The 21,975-nt window shown below is 52.6% G+C and overlaps 1 protein-coding gene across 1 annotated transcript in view; it reads right to left on the bottom strand.

The window, feature by feature from the left end:
• The window catches only part of LOC144754051 (class I histocompatibility antigen, Gogo-OKO alpha chain-like), a 250,093-nt gene that overhangs the window by 55,213 nt on the left and 172,905 nt on the right, over positions 1–21,975 (bottom strand). The window contains exon 5 of the mRNA XM_078641566.1: positions 11,679–11,786. Coding sequence (XP_078497692.1) covers positions 11,679–11,786 — 108 coding nt within the window. The remainder of the gene's footprint in view (positions 1–11,678; positions 11,787–21,975) is intronic.

The following is a 21,975-nucleotide window of genomic DNA, read 5'->3' as shown; positions in this document are numbered from 1 at the left end:
TGTATGAGAGATAGTGATGTCCATGTGATATGTATCTAATTGAGATAATACTGGAACAGATAAAGGTAGCCGGGGAGGCGGGTGGGCGTGTGCAACTCTGCAGCTCTACATGCCAAGAACAGATGCATACTGGTAAGTAGCATTTTCCGTTCGAGGCATATGAGCTGCAGATTGCACACTATGCATAGATTACATAGCAGTTCCCACACCTAGTGGCAACAACCCGTATCTGTTGCAGTCGTTTGAAACAGAGTTTTTAGTACAGCCTGGCCCACCGTGGCTTGTTGTTTAATTTGCACATCCACACAGTACTGCTTCGTGAATGTGTGCGGTGTAGTCCATGTGGCTGCTTTGCATATGTCATCTAAGGGGATGTTCCCTAAGAATGCCATCGAAGCCCCTATTTTTCTTGTAGAATGGGCTTTTGGTTGGATTGTTCATGTGCGTTTGGCTTTTTGATAACATATTAGTATACCTTTAACAATCCACCTAGCGATCCCTGACTTTGAAATGGGATTGCCTTTATAGGGCGGTGAGAAAGACACAAAAAGTTGTTTTGCCTTATGAAAAGTTTGTGTCCTTTCAATGTAGTACAGTAATGCTCTCTTGACATCTAAAGTGTGTAGAGCTCTTTCTGCGACTGTTTGTGGCTGCGAGAAAAATACGGGCAGCTCAACAGATTGATTTAGATGAAAAGGAGAAATGACTTTTGGAAGGAATTTTGGATTAGTGCGAAGAACCACTTTGTTATGATGCATTTGCAGAAAGGGTTCCTGAATGGTAAATGCTTGTAGTTCACTAACCCTTCTGAGAGACGTAATGGCTACTAGGAAAGGTACTTTCCAGGTTAGAAATTGCAATTCGCATTTATGTAATGGTTCGAAGGGAGGTCGCATTAACCTTGTGAGAACCACATTTAGATTCCACACTGGTGCAGGTGGAGTTCTGGGAGAATTATTCTTTTGAGTCCTTCCATGAAAGCTTTAATAGCTGGCACTCTAAAGAGAGATAGATGTTGCCTATTTTGCAAGTATGCCGCAATGGCTGCAAGGTGTTACCTGATAGACGTGTAGGCTAAGTTACACTTTTGAAGGTGCAATAAATATCCAATGATGTGTTGAATAGACACATCTAAAGGATTAATTTGGTTGTTTTGGCAGTATATGACGAACCTTTTCCACTTAGCAGCGTAACATGCTCTATTGGTGGAGCATCTATCTTCTTTGATAACGTTCATACATTCTGGGGGAAGGTTGAGGTAACCAAACTCTATGACATCAGGAGCCAGATCGCTAGGTTAAGCTGAGCTGGGTCCGGGTGCCTGATCTCTCCATGGTTCTGTGTTAATAGGCGTGGAGATAGATTTAGTTTTTGGTGTGGTACTACAGACATCTGCAACAGCGTGGTGTACCACGGTTGTCTGGCCCAAGTTGGAGCGACTAGAATGAGTGTCAGGGAATGTTGTTGTAGTTTGCGTACCACTAACGGAAGTAGTTGGAGAGGAGGAAAAGCGTATGCAAATAGTATTGACCAGTTCAACCATATCTTATTGCCTTTGGACAATGGGTGTAGGTATCTGGCGGCAAAGCTTGGGCATTTTGCGTTTTCGTGGGTGGCAAAGAGGTCTATCTGAGGTTGTCCCCACATTTGAAAGAACGGATGAAGAACTTGCGGATGAAGTTCCCATTCATGTATTTGCTGAGTTTGTCGACTTAGCAGATCTGCCATGGTGTTTTGTACTCCTGGGACGTGTTGGGCTAATAGGAAGAGCTTTAGTGGTATAGCCCATCTCCATATCTGCTGTGCTAACTGAGAGAGCTGTAGAAAGTGTGTCCCTCCTTGTTTGTTTATGTAGTACATAGCTGTCATATTGTCTGTGCGGACTAAGACAGCTTTGCCTGACACTTGAGTCTGAAAAGCTTTTAGGGCTAGAAACACAGCTAGTAACTCTAGGTGGTTTATGTGGACTAGCTTTTGTTGCGGTGTCCACCTGCCTTGCATGGTGTGTTGCAGGAGGTGGGCTCCCCAGCCGGAGAGCGATGCGTCCGCTGTTAAGACTATTTGAGGAACTGGCTCTAGAAACGGTCGCCCTTTGGAAAGGTTTTTGGTGTTCCACCATTGAAGAGAACGATGAGTCCGACCGTCTACCAACACTAGGTCTGTTAGTTGACCGTGAGCCTGCTTCCATTGGCGTGCTAGGCACTCTTGAAGTGGACGCATTTGCAATCTTGCGTGAGGAACTACAAATATGCAAGATGCCATCATTCCTATGAGCTGCATGAACACTCGAGCTGGTAGTGAGTGGTGTGTCTTGAATTTTGTTAGAAGAGTTTGTACACTTGTTATCCTTGTTAGTTGGGTGTTTATTGTAGCACCGAGATACTGTTGCATGTGTGAGGGTTGTAGATGCGACTTGGTGTGATTTACTGTGAATCCCAAGTCGTGAAGCAGTTGAATGGTAGCGTGAGTGTGTTGCACACACTGGCTGTATGAGCTGGCGTTTATGAGCCAGTCGTCCAGATATGGGAAGATGTGAATATGCTGTCTTCTTAAGTGTGCTGCTACTACTGCTAGGCATTTGGTAAACACCCTTGGCTTGTGACTTCGAATGGGAGCACTTTGAACTGGTAGTGTTGTCCGTCTAGCACAAATCTGAGATATTTTCTGTGCGCCGCGTGGATGGGAATATGGAAGTAGGCGTCCTTGAGATCTAGAGTGGCAAGGAAGTCGTTTAGTACCAGTAGTGGAAGGACCTGTTGAAGTGTGACCATATGGAAATGGTCCGACTGAAAGTAAACGTTTAGAGGTCTGAGGTTAGGATGGGTCTTAGTGATCCGTCCTTTTTTCGTATTTGGAAATACAGTGAGTATACTCCTTTGTCTTTCTGGTGCTCTGGAACTATTTCTATTGCATTTTTCTGCCGGAGGGATATTACCTTTTGTCTGAGCAATGTTAAATGTTCCTGTGACATTGGGCGCTGCTTGGGTGGTATGTTTGGGGGGGTAGATTTTAGTTCCAGACAGTAACCTGATTGTATAATTTGTAACACCCACCTGTCTGATGTGATGTTTTCCCAGGCTGGCAGGTACTGTTGAAGCCTTCCCCCGACAGGAGTGGAGTGGAGTGGGGCGGGGGAAGGGGAGGGAGTCATTGGGCAGGGGTAGAGGCAGAGCGGGAGTTGTTAATTTGACCTCCGCCCTTGTTATTGTTACCCCTGTACCCACCCCTTTGGTAGCCCTTGCCTTAAGTGGATTGTGTAGGGGCTTTGTATGAGGACGAGGCTGAGTCTGAGGAATATCCTCTGGTGGCACCTCTATAGGATGAGCGACGAAATGAACGCCTGGGAGCCTGCGACTGCAGGGCTCCCATAGATTTGGCGGTGTCTGTATCTTTCTTCATTTTTTCAACAGATACATCCACATTGGGTCCAAATAGGTGTTGCTCATCGAAAGGTTGATTGAGAATGGCAGTTTGTACCTCAGGATTGAATCCTGATATACGTAGCCAGGCGTGTATGCCTAGTAAGACGCTGGTGTTAACTCCTCTAGACGCAGTGTCCGCTGCATCAAGGTCATATCTGATGGAGGTATTTGTAATGTTTTTACCCTCTTGGATGAGTTTGTGTGCCCTATCCCTGTACTTATCAGGGAGGTGTTTCATTATTGACTCCAATTCGTCATAATGTGCTCGATCATATCTGGCTAGCAGTGCCTGTGTATTGGCGATACGCCACATGTTTGCTGCTTGAGACGCAGTTCTCTTACCTGATGCGTCCAGTAACTTAGACTCTTTATCTGGTGGGGCAGCATCTCCTGATGTTTGCGAGTTTGCTCTCTTGCGTTCGTTGGAAACTACAAGTGAGCCTAGCGGTACTGGCCCCTTAATGTATGTTGGATCTGAAGGGGCGGCTTTATATTTCTTCTCTATACGAGGATTAATGATTCTAGTTCTGACTGGATCTTTGAAGACTTCAGAAGCGTGTTTAATTACTCCTTTGAGCATTGGTAAGATGGATGAAGACCTTTGTGCGTTATCAAAGGTATCCATCAGGAAGTCTTCGTCTACAGGCTCTGTGTGTATGTCAGATTTGTTGTGTCCTGAGGCGGAAAGCCGGGACTTTTGCTCCTGATTATTTTAAAAAACTGTATTTTGTGTGTGAAACAAACCCTCTGCTTTTAACTCTCACTCAATCTCACCTGGGCACTTTGAGCAGCGCTAGGCTCGGGCAGCAGCCCTCAGCGCGTCCACGCTGTCTCGACCCCCTCCTACGCCCACAACAACCTCGGCACCGCGTCAACGGTGGCCACGCCCCCTTTAGGCCACGCCCCCCCCAGGACAGGCCCCTCTAAAACATCACATTAAAATGTGCCTGGCCAGGAAGCGCAGCGGACGAGCGCAGCGGACGAGCGCAGCGGGAGCGCCGTTTGCGCGCCGAAGGCGCGCCTAAGGCAAGCCCGTCTGCGCCCGTCCGCGCACGAACGGGCACAGGGCCAGAATCTATGCCGGGGCCAGCCTCCAACAGGGTAGGCTTTTCTCGCCGGGAGCTTTTAAGTCTCAGACCCTCCAAGAATACTAAGTGCCACTATCTCCATGATTCAGACGGACCCTTCATCAGATGTGCACTTTGTCTTCCAGCCCAGCTACACCTCGCTGACCCCCCCTCTACACCGCCCGGCCTCAAACTCGCCGTACTGAATTGTAGATCGCTCCCCATGCATGCTCTGCTCATCAATCTTCTACTTGTTGACCACGACCTCGACATTCTATTCCTTACGGAAACGTGGCTCACTGCTCACTCTGACTCGGATGTGGTCTTAGCCTGACCCCCAGGCTTCCTCATCCAGTCTCAACCACGTCCCTCCGGCAGAGGAGGTGGACTCGCTATTCTCCACCGGGATCACCTCTCTTGTAGAATTAATGACGCTCACATCTCGGACTCTGAAAGCTGCCACTTCTCCATCCAACTGGCCCCGACAAGCTCACTGTCAGGCCTCCTAGTATATCGCCCCCCTGGTCACCTTGGCCCCTTTGCTAGTGCTCTCCTGGAATCAATATCCTCACTGGCCCATTCCACCTCCAACTTTACTATACTAGGAGACCTCAATATTCATTTCAACGACCCACTAGACACAGGGGCCGACGATTTGATTCAAGACCTGGCAGCCTACGGTCTTCAACTGACCAATTCTGGAGCCACCCACATCAAGGGCCACCTCCTTGACCCAGTTTTTACCAACGTCCACTCCCTCCAAACCAATGTGTCCCTTCCCCTCCCTTGGACGGACCATTTTCTGGTCCCTTTATTTCTACCAGGAGTCTTCAGGAAGCCCCACAAGCCCGCCACTTTCACCAGAGACAGGGCATGGTCCAGACTTTCCACGGAGGACTGGACCAGAGTCCTGAACTCTACGACCCCCACTCCCGCAGAAGACCCTGTCAGTGCGGACAGAAACTTCAGGGACTGGATCACCACCTCCCTGGATTACATCCTCCCCATAAAATCTCGTGAGGATAAAAAAGGAAAGACAGGATCAGCCCCCTGGTTCAGCCCGGAACTCAGAACTCTCCGCAAAGAGTGCAAAAAAGCGGAACGACTGTGGAGGAAAAACTGGCTCCACTCCAGTAAGGAAGCCTACCGTAGTTCGGTGAGAACCTATAAAGCCACCCTTAAAACTACTAAAGCATCATACTACGATGACAGAATAAAAAGGCTACCAACTCGGCAAGAGAGTCTTACCTCATAGCCAAAGAGCTCCTGAAAATACCAGCTCCCCCTTCCTCCAATGAGACCCCTTCAGGCAGAAGTGAAGAACTGGCGATTTACTTCGACTCAAAAATCTCTGGCATCCTGGCCTCACTCCCCCCTCCCAGCGAGTCAAACCACTGCAACTTGGATGCTTCCGTGACCCACTCAGGAATCATCCCCCATCCACAGCTGACGGCATTTAGAACCGTATCTATGGAGGAAGTAGGTAAGACTTTGGCCAGTATGAAAAGCGGTTCTCCCAGTGACCCCGCCCCCATGAGATTCTTGAAAACAGTGGCCCCTGCTATTTTGGCCCCTATCACAGAGCTGATCAACATCTCGCTGTCCAAAGGCTCTGTCCCCCCGAGCTGGAAGGGTGCAGTAGTCAAAGCACTCCTTAAAAAACCTCAACTGGACCCCTCCGATTTGGCAAACTACAGGCCGATCTCACTCCTCCCGGGCATTAGCAAAATGGCCGAAAAACTGGTCAATGTCCAACTATCCCAGTTTCTTGAATCTAACAAACTTCTGCGCAGCTCCCAGACCGGGTTCCGTCCTGGCCACGGCACGGACACCGCCCTCCTCGCAGTCATCGAGGAGGCAAGGTGCATTTTAGATTCAGGAGGGTCAGTGGCAGTGATCCTCCTGGACCTCAGTGCAGCCTTTGATACGGTGAACCACCGTGTTTTGATCCACCGGTTGGCCAGGGCAGGACTCGGGGGCCCCGCACTTGCCTGGCTAGATTCTTTCCTATCAGGCCGCTCGTTTCAGGTTTGGGACGGCAACTCCCGCTCAGCCTCACTCCCTCTCTCTAGCGGAGTCCCCCAGGGGTCTTCGCTAAGCCCCACTTTGTTTAACGCCTACATGGCCCTGCTGGAGGATGTGGTTGCCCCATTCGGAATCAAGATAGTGAGCTACGCGGACGACACGCAACTGGTCGTCTCACTCTCACATCTTGACCACCGCCCAGACAATCTGTTGAACTGTCTCCAGGAAATCCACCACTGGATGAGTGATTCGTCACTCAAGCTCAACGGTTCTAAAACCGAAGTCATGCTCATGGGCAAAAAATGGTCGACTATTCCTCCCTCGGTCTGGCCTGATGTTTTTGGCGAGACCCCCACCCCGAAGAAGGAAATTAAGACCCTAGGAGTCTGGCTCGAACCCGAACTAACCATGAAGACCCAGGCAGCCAAAACAGCAGGGATTTGCTTCGGTCTCATGCGCTCCATCAGGAAGATTCGTCCGCTACTCCCCCCTCCATCAAGGAAGCTTCTGGTTCAAGGCTTGATCCTCTCGCGTCTGGACTACAGCAACGCTGTCTATCTAGGAGCCCCCGAATCTACCCTGGCAAAACTCCAGCGCACTCAAAATGCGGCTGCCCGGCTACTAATGAACCTCCCCAACAGAACCTCTGCTAGGCCAGCAATCAAGGCTCTACACTGGCTTCCAATACGACAGAGGATAGATTTTAAGGCCATGTGTATCGCCCACAAACTCCTCAATGGCCTTGGCCCTTCGATCCTGAGCCACATGGTCACTCCCTACAAAGCCCCCAGACTCCTGCGCTCGGACAATGAGCGTTTGGCCAACGTTCCAAAATTTAGGAAGGTCCGCACTGGCGGTCGACGCTTCACAGTGAAAGCGTCCTCAGGCTATAACTCGCTCCCACGGAGCCTGTGGCTGGAACCTTGCCATCTTCTTTTCCGCAAAAAATTAAAAACACTCCTGTTCCCCAAATAGGCCCTCCTTCCCCCTCCTGGTCATCACAAGTCCTCACAGCGCGGGGATGCCTTCGGGTCACCAGGCGCTCTACAAATCACTAAAATAAAAAATACCCTGTGATATTGTACAGCCCTGTGTATTAATTCATTAAACCCTATAGTGTCTTCCGGTGGGGAAGGCCGTGAGGGGTATAAGTCATCCTGAGGGACATTTGGGACATCTGGAGTGGTGTAATCATCCCATGGGTCAGGTGATCCTGTAGGTGTGGCTGGATCAGGCATGTTACCCGCCATATCATCAGAACTATCATCCCTATGAGAGGATGCTGGGGAATGCTGTGGTATGGGAGATTGTGGTGATGGCATAGGTGGAGGAGAAGGGGAAGGCGGTCTTAAAGGCGAGGTAGCCATGTCCTTCTTCTTTGCATGCGGAGCAGGTTTGTCCAGTGGTTGCTTCTTTGAGGCCAAAATCAACTGTCCAGTGATTGGGTCTTTAGCCAGAGTCTTTTGGGCAGGGTCTGGATAAGATAAGTCTTCTGTTGGAGGCCGATCTTTTGGTGCTGGAGAAAGTTTCGGCACCGAAGTGGCTTGCTTTGGTTTTTTGACAATGTCCTTTGTCGGGGAAGCAGGAGTTTTTCTCGGCTCCGAATGTTCGAATGTTTTTTCGGTTCCGAAGGTTTTTTGCGGGTCGGGTGTTGTTTTCAGATCCGGTTGTTTCTTTGGATCCAATGTTTTTTCGGTTCCGGCTGTTTTTTGGAGTCTGACGCTTTACTTGGTTCCGACCTGGGTTTCGGTGCCGAAGAGTTGTGTGTTTCGGTGCCGATGGTTTGGACGTCGGCGTAGCCGGCGTCAATGTCTTTTTTGGTGCCGGTAAGTTGGCGCCGGCACCATGCGAAGGCTGACTCGAGGCTTAATTGGCTTCTATGCCGGGCCCGAAGGTGGGGCAGTAGAAGCGGAGTGTCGGTGTGCACCCGAGCCCGAGGGCGAGGGTGTAACCTGGGCCTTCTTTGGGGGTGTCGAGGAAGGGTCAGGGTCGACGGTCTTACTTACGACCCGTTGCGCTGGAGTGATGTCCTCGACATACAAATCTTATTCATGTTCGGAACCGCTGTCGACGTCTTGTTGTTCTGGGACGTTGACGCCTTCCTCGACGATGTCGTCCGGAATGGAGGTTGAAGATCGAGCCATTGTTCTTCTTGCTCTTCGGTCCCGGATAGTCTTTTTGGAGCGGAAAGAGGCACAAGCTGAGCAGTCCTTTGCCTCGTACTCCAGAGAAAGGCAGAGGTTACACACCTCGTGGAGGTCGGTGTGGGGAAACTTCGACCCACATTGAGGACACTTTTTGAAGGGAGTCCTTTCCATGAGCTGGAGTCGAGGCCTAGTTAGGCCCAAAGGCCGTCGACGACGACCGGAATCGAAGAATTCGACGTTGAAGAGTAGCGTCAAGTGGAGAAGCGTTCAAAACTTATTTTCTAAAAAGTTAGTGAGGATTGCGCGCCGAAGGAATTTGGTTTCAACACGGAGTGCTGGAAACACATCCGAGCCTGGTGACGGAAAAAAACAATCTGGGGATGGAGCCGATGACCATGCGCAGTATCATCCAAAGGAGGAGTCACCTACCCCGTGACTTCCAAAGACTTTATACAAAACAAATTGCAAACATCCGGGCCCAACACTAGGTGGCAATCTATGCATAGTGTGCAATCTACAGCTCATATGCCGCGGACACATAATTCTCCTCATTACGCCGGCCTCGGGCAGGCAATCCATTGTGGAGCAAACTGTAGTAAGTGCTCATAGAAGTAAGCAGGGTTGATGTTGAAATATGAGTTTATTCTGCTCAAGAGAATAACAGCGACATCAGGCAGCAGCAGCGATCAACTATACGATCGAATACTACACAAACTCATGTCTACAACTTCTTGTAAATATAGGTTTATAGGTGGATGTGCAGGATCAACCATGTACCACCCATGGAACGCCTACTTGACTCAAAGTAACATAAGGCAGTGCAGTGTGCTGTGTTTTGTTACTTTTTCTTAAAAGACACAAGAAACTCGTCATTTGCGTGGCTTTTTAAATACCAAAAAGGATTTCACATTGAGGCTGCTTCAAAAAAGTGTTGCAACCCAGATGCAAAATACCATTCCTCAGTTAAAAGTAAACTTTTTTTACCCGCCAAAAAATGTGGGGATTCCAATTCATTTCAATGGGGACCGGTCACTGTAATAAGAGGCTGCAGGCTCTGGCTAGGAAGCTAGGTGGACTGAACCAGCAAGTGGGCTCAGGCCTTTCAATGCTCGAGGACGGGGGAACACCTTTGGTCCTCTTCTCCAAGGCCCCGGGGCGAGGGGTGTCCTTAGGCGTCAGGTTTTTGCTTCCTGGAGCAGCCGTGGGTGAGGGGGCATTCATGCAGAGGCTGCAGGTGACATTGAAGGGTCCAGGAGGGGTGAAACCAAGATGGACTCAAGCTCTGGAGGGCTGGGGGACCTTGTTAACACCGTAGGTCCACTTCAACTTGGGCCGGAGGCGACAAGTGCAGTGGGACTTCGGGTGTCGAGTTCTGGCAGTTCTGGAGGCCTCAGAGTCTTCTCTTTTGAAGTCAGAACAAGTCCACTGTTCACGGAAGGTCTTGAGTCTTTCTCGAAGTCAGGCACCCCTCCCAGGTTTCTGGAACCAACAGGTGCAGGACGAGTTGACTTTGGCTGAGTTTTCGACGAGTAATGCAGACAGGTCGGCAGGGTTGGTACACGGTCTGCTGCTTCTTCTCTCTTCTCGGCTTTTGCGGCTCTTCGGTGTCCTCTCTCTTCTTAGGTTGTCAGGATCTGCTTGTCTGGTGCCAGGGACTCCCTAAACACTGAATTTAGGGGTGTTAGGTCAGTATAGAGTAGTAGCCAATGGGCTACTGACCCATGGGTTCACTACGTCCCATATATGACAACTTCCTGTCTGAAGTGGGCATAAACCTGTCCCAGAATTCATAAGTATGCCATCACAAAGATTGCTACTTCTGAAAAATCGTTCCCACCTCACAGTAGCCACCTTAGGAGTGGTACTAGCCTGGAGGTGGCACGCTTTCCTAACTAGCTACTTGTCCCACCTGTCCAGGTGTCAAGGGGGCCCAGGACAGGGGGTGACATCCTCTGCTTTGAGGGAGGCCAGATTCACATTACAAAAGTGGCAGCGCTTTGAAGCTCGCCCGCCGAAGGAGGCTAATCAACAGGTCTTCCTGTAGGAGGGGGTGTTACACCCTCTCCTCGGACAGGATTTTGTTGATGTTGTCTTGTTCTCACCTTCACATTGTGTTTTCACTACAATCACTCTATGGCTTCTGGGGAATCCTGAAAAAAGGGTGCTTTATCTCCATTTATTATATTAACTTTTGCATGAAGAGTAGCATGTACTTTATATTGGCTTCACACAGTCGATGTTTCAACGCCACAAATGATGTACCGTGTTTCTGAATTGAAGCCGTAGAGTCTGGGAGTATGGATACTGTTTGGCTCTATACTTGGAGGCCACCTGCTGTGCTTGCTTTGCTCAGGATAGTGTCTCTGTCCCTAGAATGTAACAGACGGGCCATCACAGGCCAGGGCACGGCTCCAGGTAAGGATTTCTTCATTAGGTATACTCAGTGCTTTATATCCTCTGAGGCCACTGCTATCACACCAGAGTACACAATATACACAGTGCTTTGTATCGTCTCTGAAAGCACTGTTATGACATCACAGCCCACATCATACTCAGTACTTTACAGCCTTGCTCGGGGCACTGCTATCAGCACAGCACACAGTACCTTGTACCCTCTCTCAGGGCACTGCTATCAGTATACTCAGTGCTTTACAGCTTCCACATTGTCCTGAAGCTCCTCACATCTCACTGGAACCTGGTCCAGGAAGGCACAGGGTGTTTCAGTTCAGCAGCCAACCAGAACAGTTGAAACATGGGGTGTAATTTTCATTAGCAGAAGACTAGTAACTGTTACAATTTGGGGTAGATTTAAGACTAGTTTATGCAGTGGGGGTTGGAGACTGAGTATGAAATAGTGCTGTCAATGACCCTGCATCAGAGTAAATGATGAAGGCCTCCAAGCATGGATGTGTCCCCCCCCCTACTCCAAGAGGCAGATGGCATTCACCTGCACCCTCACAGATGAATCAGGACGTGATGGTACCTCCCACTCACAGTATCAAACTGAATCCACTCACCTGATGTTTTCTTGTAGACAACCCAAATGACAGCAGCGATCAGTCCAACACCCACGAGGGCTCCAATGACGCCTCCGATAATGACCCCCATCGGAGGAGATTTCTCTTCTGTGGGACAGAGACAGGAAGGAGCAGAGTTACAGGGCAGAAACCACTTTAAAGATATGAATTATGATGCAGTAACACTAACACCTGCCAGGTATGAATATCTCTGTGAGTAAAGGGTCAGAGAGAGCTGTGCCCTATCCTGGAAACAGAGGTCTGATCCCACTACAGCCAAAGATATACTCACTGCTCTGTAACCCTCCGCACTCACTCCTATCACACCACAGCACATGGTATACTCACTGCTCTGTAACCCTCCCCACTCTCTCCTATCACACCACAGCACACGGTATACTCACTGCTCTGTAACCCTCCGCACTCACTCCTATCACACCACAGCACATGGTATACTCACTGCTCTGTAACCCTCCCCACTCTCTCCTATCACACCACAGCACACGGTATACTCACTGCTCTGTAATCCTCCGCACTCACTCCTATCACACCACAGCACACGGTATACTCACTGCTCTGTAACCCTCTGCACTCTCTCCTATCACACCACAGGGCATGGTATACTCGCTGCTCTGTACCCTTCGCACTCACTCCTATCACACCACAGCACATGGTATACTCACTGCTCTGTAACCCTCCGCACTCACTCCTATCACACCACAGCACATGGTATACTCACTGCTCTGTAACCCTCCGCACTCACTCCTATCACACCACAGCACATGGTATACTCACTGCTCTGTAACCCTCCCCACTCTCTCCTATCACACCACAGCACACGGTATACTCACTGCTCTGTAATCCTCCGCACTCACTCCTATCACACCACAGCACACGTTATACTCACTGCTCTGTAACCCTCCGCACTCACTCCTGTCACACCACAGCACATGGTATACTCACTGCTCTGTAACCCTCCGCACTCACTCCTGTCACACCACCGCACATGGTATACTCACTGCTCTGTAATCCTCCGCACTCACTCCTATCACACCACAGCACACGGTATACTCACTGCTCTGTAACCCTCCGCACTCACTCCTGTCACACCACAGCACATGGTATACTCACTGCTCTGTAACCCTCCGCACTCACTCCTGTCACACCACCGCACATGGTATACTCACTGCTCTGTAACCCTCCGCACTCACTCCTATCACACCACAGCACATGGTATACTCACTGCTCTGTAACCCTCCGCACTCACTCCTGTCACACCACCGCACATGGTATACTCACTGCTCTGTAACCCTCCGCACTCACTCCTATCACACCACAGCACATGGTATACTCACTGCTCTGTAACCCTCTGCACTCTCTCCTATCACACCACAGGGCATGGTATACTCGCTGCTCTGTACCCTTCGCACTCACTCCTATCACACCACAGCACATGGTATACTCACTGCTCTGTAACCCTCCGCACTCACTCCTATCACACCACAGCACATGGTATACTCACTGCTCTGTAACCCTCCGCACTCACTCCTATCACACCACAGCCCACGGTATACTCACTGCTCTGTAACCCTCCGCACTCACTCCTGTCACACCACAGCACATGGTATACTCACTGCTCTGTAACCCTCCGCACTCACTCCTGTCACACCACCGCACATGGTATACTCACTGCTCTGTAACCCTCCGCACTCACTCCTGTCACACCACAGCACATGGTATACTCACTGCTCTGTAACGCTCCACACTCACTCCTATCACACAACAGCCCACGGTATACTCACTGCTCTGTAACCCTCCACACTCACTCCTATCACACCACAGCCCACGGTATACTCACTGCTCTGTAACCCTCCGCACTCACTCCTATCACACCACAGCACACGGTATACTCACTGCTCTGTAACCCTCCGCACTCACTCCTGTCACACCACAGCACATGGTATACTCACTGCTCTGTAACCCTCCGCACTCACTCCTGTCACACCACCGCACACGGTGTACTCACTGCTCTGTAACCCTCCGCACTCACTCCTATCACACCACAGCACACGGTATACTCACTGCTCTGTATCCCTCCGCACTCACTCCTATCACACCACAGCACATGGTATACTCACTGCTCTGTAACCCTCCGCACTCACTCCTGTCACACCACAGCCCACGGTATACTCACTGCTCTGTAACCCTCCGCACTCACTCCTGTCACACCACAGCACACGGTATACTCACTGCTCTGTAACCCTCCGCACTCACTCCTGTCACACCACCGCACATGGTATACTCACTGCTCTGTAACCCTCCGCACTCACTCCTGTCACACCACAGCACATGGTATACTCACTGCTCTGTAACCCTCCGCACTCACTCCTGTCACACCACAGCCCACGGTATACTCACTGCTCTGTAACCCTCCACACTCACTCCTATCACACCACAGCCCACGGTATACTCACTGCTCTGTAACCCTCCACACTCACTCCTATCACACCACAGCCCACGGTATACTCACTGCTCTGTAACCCTCCACACTCACTCCTATCACACCACAGCCCACGGTATACTCACTGCTCTGTAACCCTCCGCACTCACTCCTATCACACCACAGCACACGGTATACTCACTGCTCTGTAACCCTCCGCACTCACTCCTGTCACACCACAGCACATGGTATACTCACTGCTCTGTAACCCTCCGCACTCACTCCTGTCACACCACAGCACATGGTATACTCACTGCTCTGTAACCCTCCGCACTCACTCCTGTCACACCACAGCACATGGTATACTCACTGCTCTGTAACCCTCCGCACTCACTCCTATCACACCACAGCACACGGTATACTCACTGCTCTGTAACCCTCCGCACTCACTCCTGTCACACCACAGCACATGGTATACTCACTGCTCTGTAACCCTCCGCACTCACTCCTATCACACCACAGCCCACGGTATACTCACTGCTCTGTAACCCTCCGCACTCACTCCTGTCACACCACAGCACATGGTATACTCACTGCTCTGTAACCCTCCGCACTCACTCCTGTCACACCACAGCCCACGGTATACTCACTGCTCTGTAACCCTCCACACTCACTCCTATCACACCACAGCCCACGGTATACTCACTGCTCTGTAACCCTCCACACTCACTCCTATCACACCACAGCCCACGGTATACTCACTGCTCTGTAACCCTCCACACTCACTCCTATCACACCACAGCCCACGGTATACTCACTGCTCTGTAACCCTCCGCACTCACTCCTATCACACCACAGCACACGGTATACTCACTGCTCTGTAACCCTCCGCACTCACTCCTGTCACACCACAGCACATGGTATACTCACTGCTCTGTAACCCTCCGCACTCACTCCTGTCACACCACAGCACATGGTATACTCACTGCTCTGTAACCCTCCGCACTCACTCCTGTCACACCACAGCACATGGTATACTCACTGCTCTGTAACCCTCCGCACTCACTCCTATCACACCACAGCACACGGTATACTCACTGCTCTGTAACCCTCCGCACTCACTCCTGTCACACCACAGCACATGGTATACTCACTGCTCTGTAACCCTCCGCACTCACTCCTGTCACACCACCGCACACGGTGTACTCACTGCTCTGTAACCCTCTGCACTCACTCCTATCACACCACTGCACACGGTATACTCACTGCTCTGTAACCCTCCGCACTCACTCCTATCACACCACAGCACATGGTATACTCACTGCTCTGTAACCCTCTGCACTCACTCCTGTCACACCACAGCACATGGTATACTCACTGCTCTGTAACCCTCCGCACTCACTCCTATCACACCACAGCACACGGTATACTCACTGCTCTGTAACCCTCCGCACTCACTCCTGTCACACCACAGCACATGGTATACTCACTGCTCTGTAACCCTCCGCACTCACTCCTGTCACACCACCGCACACGGTGTACTCACTGCTCTGTAACCCTCCGCACTCACTCCTATCACACCACTGCACACGGTATACTCACTGCTCTGTAACCCTCCGCACTCACTCCTATCACACCACAGCACATGGTATACTCACTGCTCTGTAACCCTCCGCACTCACTCCTATCACACCACAGCACACGGTATACTCACTGCTCTGTAACCCTCCGCACTCACTCCTATCACACCACAGCACACGGTATACTCACTGCTCTGTAACCCTCCGCACTCACTCCTGTCACACCACAGCACATGGTATACTCACTGCTCTGTAACCCTCCGCACTCACTCCTGTCACACCGCAGCACATGGTATACTCAGTGCTCTGTAACCCTCCGCACTCACTCCTATCACACCACAGCACATGGTATACTCACTGCTCTGTAACCCTCCGCACTCACTCCTGTCACACCACCGCACACGGTGTACTCACTGCTCTGTAACCCTCTGCACTCACTCCTATCACACCACAGCACATGGTATACTCACTGCTCTGTAACCCTCCGCACTCACTCCTGTCACACCACCGCACACGGTGTACTCACTGCTCTGTAACCCTCCGCACTCACTCCTATCACACCACAGTCCACGGTATACTCACTGCTCTGTAACCCTCCGCACTCACTCCTGTCACACCACCGCACACGGTGTACTCACTGCTCTGTAACCCTCCACACTCACTCCTGTCACACCACAGCACACGGTATACTCACTGCTCTGTAACCCTCCACAATCACTCCTATCACACCACAGCCCACGGTATACTCACTGCTCTGTAACCCTCCGCACTCACTCCTATCACACCACAGCACATGGTATACTCACTGCTCTGTAACCCTCTGCACTCACTCCTATCACACCACAGCACATGGTATACTCACTGCTCTGTAACCCTCTGCACTCACTCCTATCACACCACAGCACATGGTATACTCACTGCTCTGTAACCCTCTGCACTCACTCCTATCACACCACAGCACATGGTATACTCACTGCTCTGTAACCCTCCGCACTCACTCCTATCACACCACAGCCCACGGTATACTCACTGCTCTGTAACCCTCCGCACTCACTCCTATCACACCACAGCACATGGTATACTCACTGCTCTGTAACCCTCTGCACTCACTCCTATCACACCACAGCACATGGTATACTCACTGCTCTGTAACCCTCTGCACTCACTCCTATCACACCACAGCACACGGTATACTCACTGCTCTGTAACCCTCCGCACTCACTCCTATCACACCACAGCACATGGTATACTCACTGCTCTGTAACCCTCCACACTCACTCCTATCACACCACAGCACATGGTATACTCACTGCTCTGTAACCCTCCACACTCACTCCTATCACACCACAGCACATGGTATACACACTGCTCTGTAACCCTCCGCACTCACTCCTATCACACCACAGCACATGGTATACTCACTGCTCTGTAACCCTCCACACTCACTCCTATCACACCACAGCACATGGTATACTCACTGCTCTGTAACCCTCCACACTCACTCCTATCACACCACAGCCCACGGTATACTCACTGCTCTGTAACCCTCCGCACTCACTCCTATCACACCACAGCCCATGGTATACTCACTGCTCTGTAACCCTCCACACTCACTCCTATCACACCACAGCACATGGTATACTCACTGCTCTGTAACCCTCCGCGCTCACTCCTATCACACCACAGCACATGGTATACTCACTGCTCTGTAACCCTCCACACCGCACTCCTATCACACCACAGCACATGGTATACTCACTGCTCTGTAACCCTCCGCACTCGCCCCTATCACACCACAGCACATGGTATACTCACTGCTCTGTAACCCTCCGCGCTCACTCCTATCACAACACAGCACATGGTATACTCACTGCTCTGTAACCCTCCGCACTCACTCCTATCACACCACAGCACATGGTATACTCACTGCTCTGTAACCCTCCACACCGCACTCCTATCACACCACAGCACATGGTATACTCACTGCTCTGTAACCCTCTGCACTCACTCCTATCACACCACAGCACATGGTATACTCACTGCTCTGTAACCCTCCGCACTCACTCCTATCACACCACAGCCCACGGTATACTCACTGCTCTGTAATCCTCCGCACTCACTCCTATCACACCGCAGCACACGGTATACTCCACACTTTATCCTCTCAGGGCGCTGCTATCACCAGAGCCCCCATTATACCCAGCAGTGCCCGGAGAGAGGCCCCACAGACTATCACCCCACAGCCCATGGTACACGCCGCACTTTGTCGCTTTCCTCAGGGCACTGTTGTACCACCACTGGCTGCACTTTACTCCCTGCACTGGCCACTTTCTACACTCTCAAAAACAACAGGTGATGGACAGAATGCAGAACAATGTCATACACTCACCCAAGTACAGAGATCTGGGCCTAAATCCATTGTTTTTTTGCACTCCACACCACCCCAGGTCAGACATGGCCATATGCAAATCAGCCTTGACCTTGTGCCTCATGGGAGCAGTCCAGCCCCAACTGCCAAGCCATCTCTTTCCTGGACCGGAGTCAAGCATCCTGGGACCGGTTTCTGGCTATCAGCCATCTTCAGGCAAGATAGCTTCACTCCAGTGGTGTGGAGAGCATGGGACTCACGGCATAACCATCCCCCTCGGGGTGACGAATGCAAAAACAACAGTTGATGGACAGAATGCAGAACAATGTTATACATTGTTGGAAAGGCGATCCCAGGGGAGACTGAAGATGTCTGACTGCCCGCCCCGAGACCCACCTCCCTCTATGGAATAGGCCGAGCGCCGTAGGGAGGCCTCCTTGGCGAGGCTCCTCACCTATAATCGTAACAGTTGAGAAATCACCCTACCACAGACGGACACCACACGAAGGAATATTCTCAAGAATCTTTATATAAGAAAGAAAGGCAAGTTCTCGTAAGGTTATCACACCGGGATCGAGGGATCCGTAAAGTCTTGGTTTCGGGAAAGGGGGTAGCGGGACAGTCTCGGCACCAACTGGTGCGTGGATAGTTCAAGGGGTCAGGCCGCGACAGCGTCAGCAGGGCCTCGATATCGTTCAGCGTTGTCCCGGCCGCGACAGCGTCAGCAGGGCCTCGAAGGTGGTTTCAGCTCGGTCAGGCCGCGACAGTGTCAGCAGGGCCTCGAAGGTGGCTTCAGCTTGGTCAGGCCGCGACAGCGTCAGCAGGGCCTCGAAGGTGGTTTCAGCTCGGTCAGGCCGCGACAGCGTCAGCAGGGCCTCGAAGGTGGTTTCAGCTCGGTCAGGCCGCGACAGCGTCAGCAGGGCCTCGAAGGTGGTTTCAGCTCGGTCAGGCCGCGACAGCGTCAGCAGGGCTCAGAGGTTCCAGGTTCCAGAGTTCTTATCAGGATCAGCCGCGACGAGGTCAGCAGGGCTTCGACTCCAAGATACAACTGAAGTCCCAGATCAGGGCTGGCCCAGATATAGGACTGGAGTCCTTTGATGTCCGGACCCTCGCGCCTGGGGGTCAGAGGGGCCGGGATGAAGGTGTCCAGACACCCAGCAGGGGGGTGGAGCCAGCGCCCAGGGAGGCTGGGGGGCGATCGATACCAGGCGTCCGGGGACGGCTGGAGGCCCATCGAAACTCCCCTCTTCTCGGATCTGCCAAGTGGCCACTCGACCACCCGGGAGGATCTCGGTGCCTCGATGTCGGGGCTTCGCTGGGGCCGGGGCCAGGGATGGCTGCGGCCCCGTGCTCGGGACGTGATGGGCCCAAGATGGAGTCGGGCCAGAATGGGTGGACTGGCATGGTTGCCAGACCGGCAGTGTTGGCGAGCAGGGTCCGCCGGGGTCCCAGGGGGGAGAGCCGTGGGTTGCCAGGGGGGCTGCTCTCGTCGATGGTTCGTGTTCAGGGGGGTCGACAGCGGGTCGACGGAGGGCCGATGTCGTCCCGGGCCCGCCATGCGGGAGGGGTAGGACCACGCCACGAGGCCGGGTCCAACACACGTCCCCTCCAGCTGAAGGCGGGGAGAGTCACCCATCTTACTGGGGACTCTCCTCGTCGAGGCGGAAGAAGCGGGACAGGCCATCAGCGTTGGCGTGGTCGTCGCCCGGGCGATGCTCTACAGTGAAGTCCATCCCTTGGAGGGAGATGGACCATCTCAGCAGCTTGGGGTTTTCGCCACGCATCTGCATCAGCCACCGCAGGGGCCGGTGGTCAGTCTGGACCCGGAAGTGGGTGCCGAAGAGGTAGGGCCTGAGCTTCTTGAGGGCCCACCCGACGGCGAAAGCCTCTCTCTCAATGGTGCTCCATCGCTGTTCTCTGGCCAGCAGCCGCCGGCTGATGAAGGCCACAGGATGGTCAATCCCTTCGGGGTCAATCTGGGATAGGACCGCCCCGATGCCATGTTCCGAGGCGTCGGTCTGGACTACGAACTCCCGGCTGTAGTTAGGGGCTTGGAGCACAGGGGAGGTGCACATGGCTGTTTTCAAAGTCTCGAAGGCCACCTGACACGCGGGTGTCCATTGTACTTTCTGGGGCAGGTTCTTCGAGGTCAGCTCAGTGAGGGGCCCCACAATGCTCCCATAGTTCTTTATGAAGCGTCGATAATATCCAGTGAGCCCCAGGAAGGCTCGGACGGCGGTCTGGGTGACCGGGGGCTCCCAGGCTATGATGGCGTCAATCTTGGGTTGGAGGGGAGCCACATGACCGCTCCCCACTTGGTGTCCCAGGTAGGTCACGGACCCTTGACCTATCTGGCACTTGCTGGCTTTCACAGTTAGTCCGGCCCGTCGGAGGGCCGTCAGGACCTCCCAGAGGTGCTGCAGGTGCTCGGCCCAGTGGAGGTTGTACACTGCAATGTCGTCTAGATAGGCGGCACTGAATTCTTCTAGCCCCGCCAGCACTTTGTTCACCAGTCTCTGGAAGGTGGCTGGGGCGTTTTTCATCCCGAAGGGCATCACCTTGAATTGGAAGTGGCCATCGGGTGTTGAGAAGGCCGATCGTTCCTGGGTGCCAGTGGTGAGGACGATCTGCCAGTACCCGGCTGTGAGGTCGAAGGTACTGAGGTACTTGGCGGCTCCCAGGCGGTCGATTAGTTCATCAGCCCGGGGGATGGGATGTGCGTCGGTTCTGGTAACAGCATTCAGTCCTCGGTAGTCGACACAAAACCTGAGTTCTGGAGGGGTGCCCGGTGCGGCTGCTTTGGGGACCAGGACAACTGGGCTGGCCCAGGGACTGTCGGAGGGTTCGACCACCCCCAAGGCCAGCATTTTGGTAACTTCTGTCTGGATGCAGGCCCGAACTCGGTCGGGAACTCGGTAGGCTCAGTGTCGTACTGGCTGGCTGTCCCCGGTGTCGACATCGTGGACACACCATTGGGTAACCCCCGGGGTGAGGGAGAACAGGTCCGTAAATTGCCCCAACAGCTCTTGGCAGTCTCGGCGCTGTGTGGGGGTCAGGACGGAGGAGAGAGAGATTCCCTCGACGGAGCCGTCCTTCTCAGCGCACCTTAGGAGGTCGGGCAGGGGCTCGGAGTCGTCTTCGGCCCCATCATCTGTAGCGAGCAGCAGGCTCAGTTCGGTGCGGGCAAAATGAGGCTTGAGCCGGTTGGTGTGCAGAACCCGGAGGGGGTTTCGGGGTGACTCCATGTCCACGAGATAGGTGACAGGGCTCTTGCGCTCGATCACCTTGAAGGGGCCCGACCATTTGTCCTGGAGGGCACAAGGTTCGACCGGGGACATGACCCAGACCCGCTGGCCCGGTTCGAACTCGATGGAGGAAGAGTTCTGGTCATACCAGCGTTTCATGTCTTCCTGACTGGCCTCAAGGTTGGCCTCGGCAAGGGCCCGGAACTTCCGAGTCTGGCTTCGGAGGGTCAGGAGGTACCGGTAGACATCCGGCGGTGCGTCTTGGACTGTAGTTTCCCAGCCTTCTTTGACCAGGCTGAGGGGACCTCGAACAGGGTGCCCGTACAAGAGTTCAAAGGGGCTGAACCCCAGGGATTTCTGGGGTACCTCCCGATAGGCGAACAAGAGGCAGGGCAGCAGGACGTCCCATCTGCGGCAGAGGGGCTCTTCCAGGCCCTGAATCATCCCCTTGAGTGTTCGGTTAAACCGCTTCACAAGTCCATTCCCTTGGGGGTGATACGGGGTGGTGAACTTATACGTGACCCGCACTGTTGCCACAGGGACCGCATATACTTTGATATAAAGTTCGTGCCCCGATCGCTCACAACTTCTCGGGGGAATCCCACTCTGGAGAAGATCTCCATCAGCGCTCGGCCCACCACGGGAGCCGTTATTGTTCGGAGGG

This window comes from Lissotriton helveticus, chromosome 5_1 (assembly GCF_964261635.1).
Source record: "Lissotriton helveticus chromosome 5_1, aLisHel1.1, whole genome shotgun sequence".
NCBI lineage: Eukaryota > Metazoa > Chordata > Amphibia > Caudata > Salamandridae > Lissotriton > Lissotriton helveticus.
Note: the sequence above shows the minus strand (reverse complement) of the source record. Positions and strands in the feature narration are given on the sequence as shown.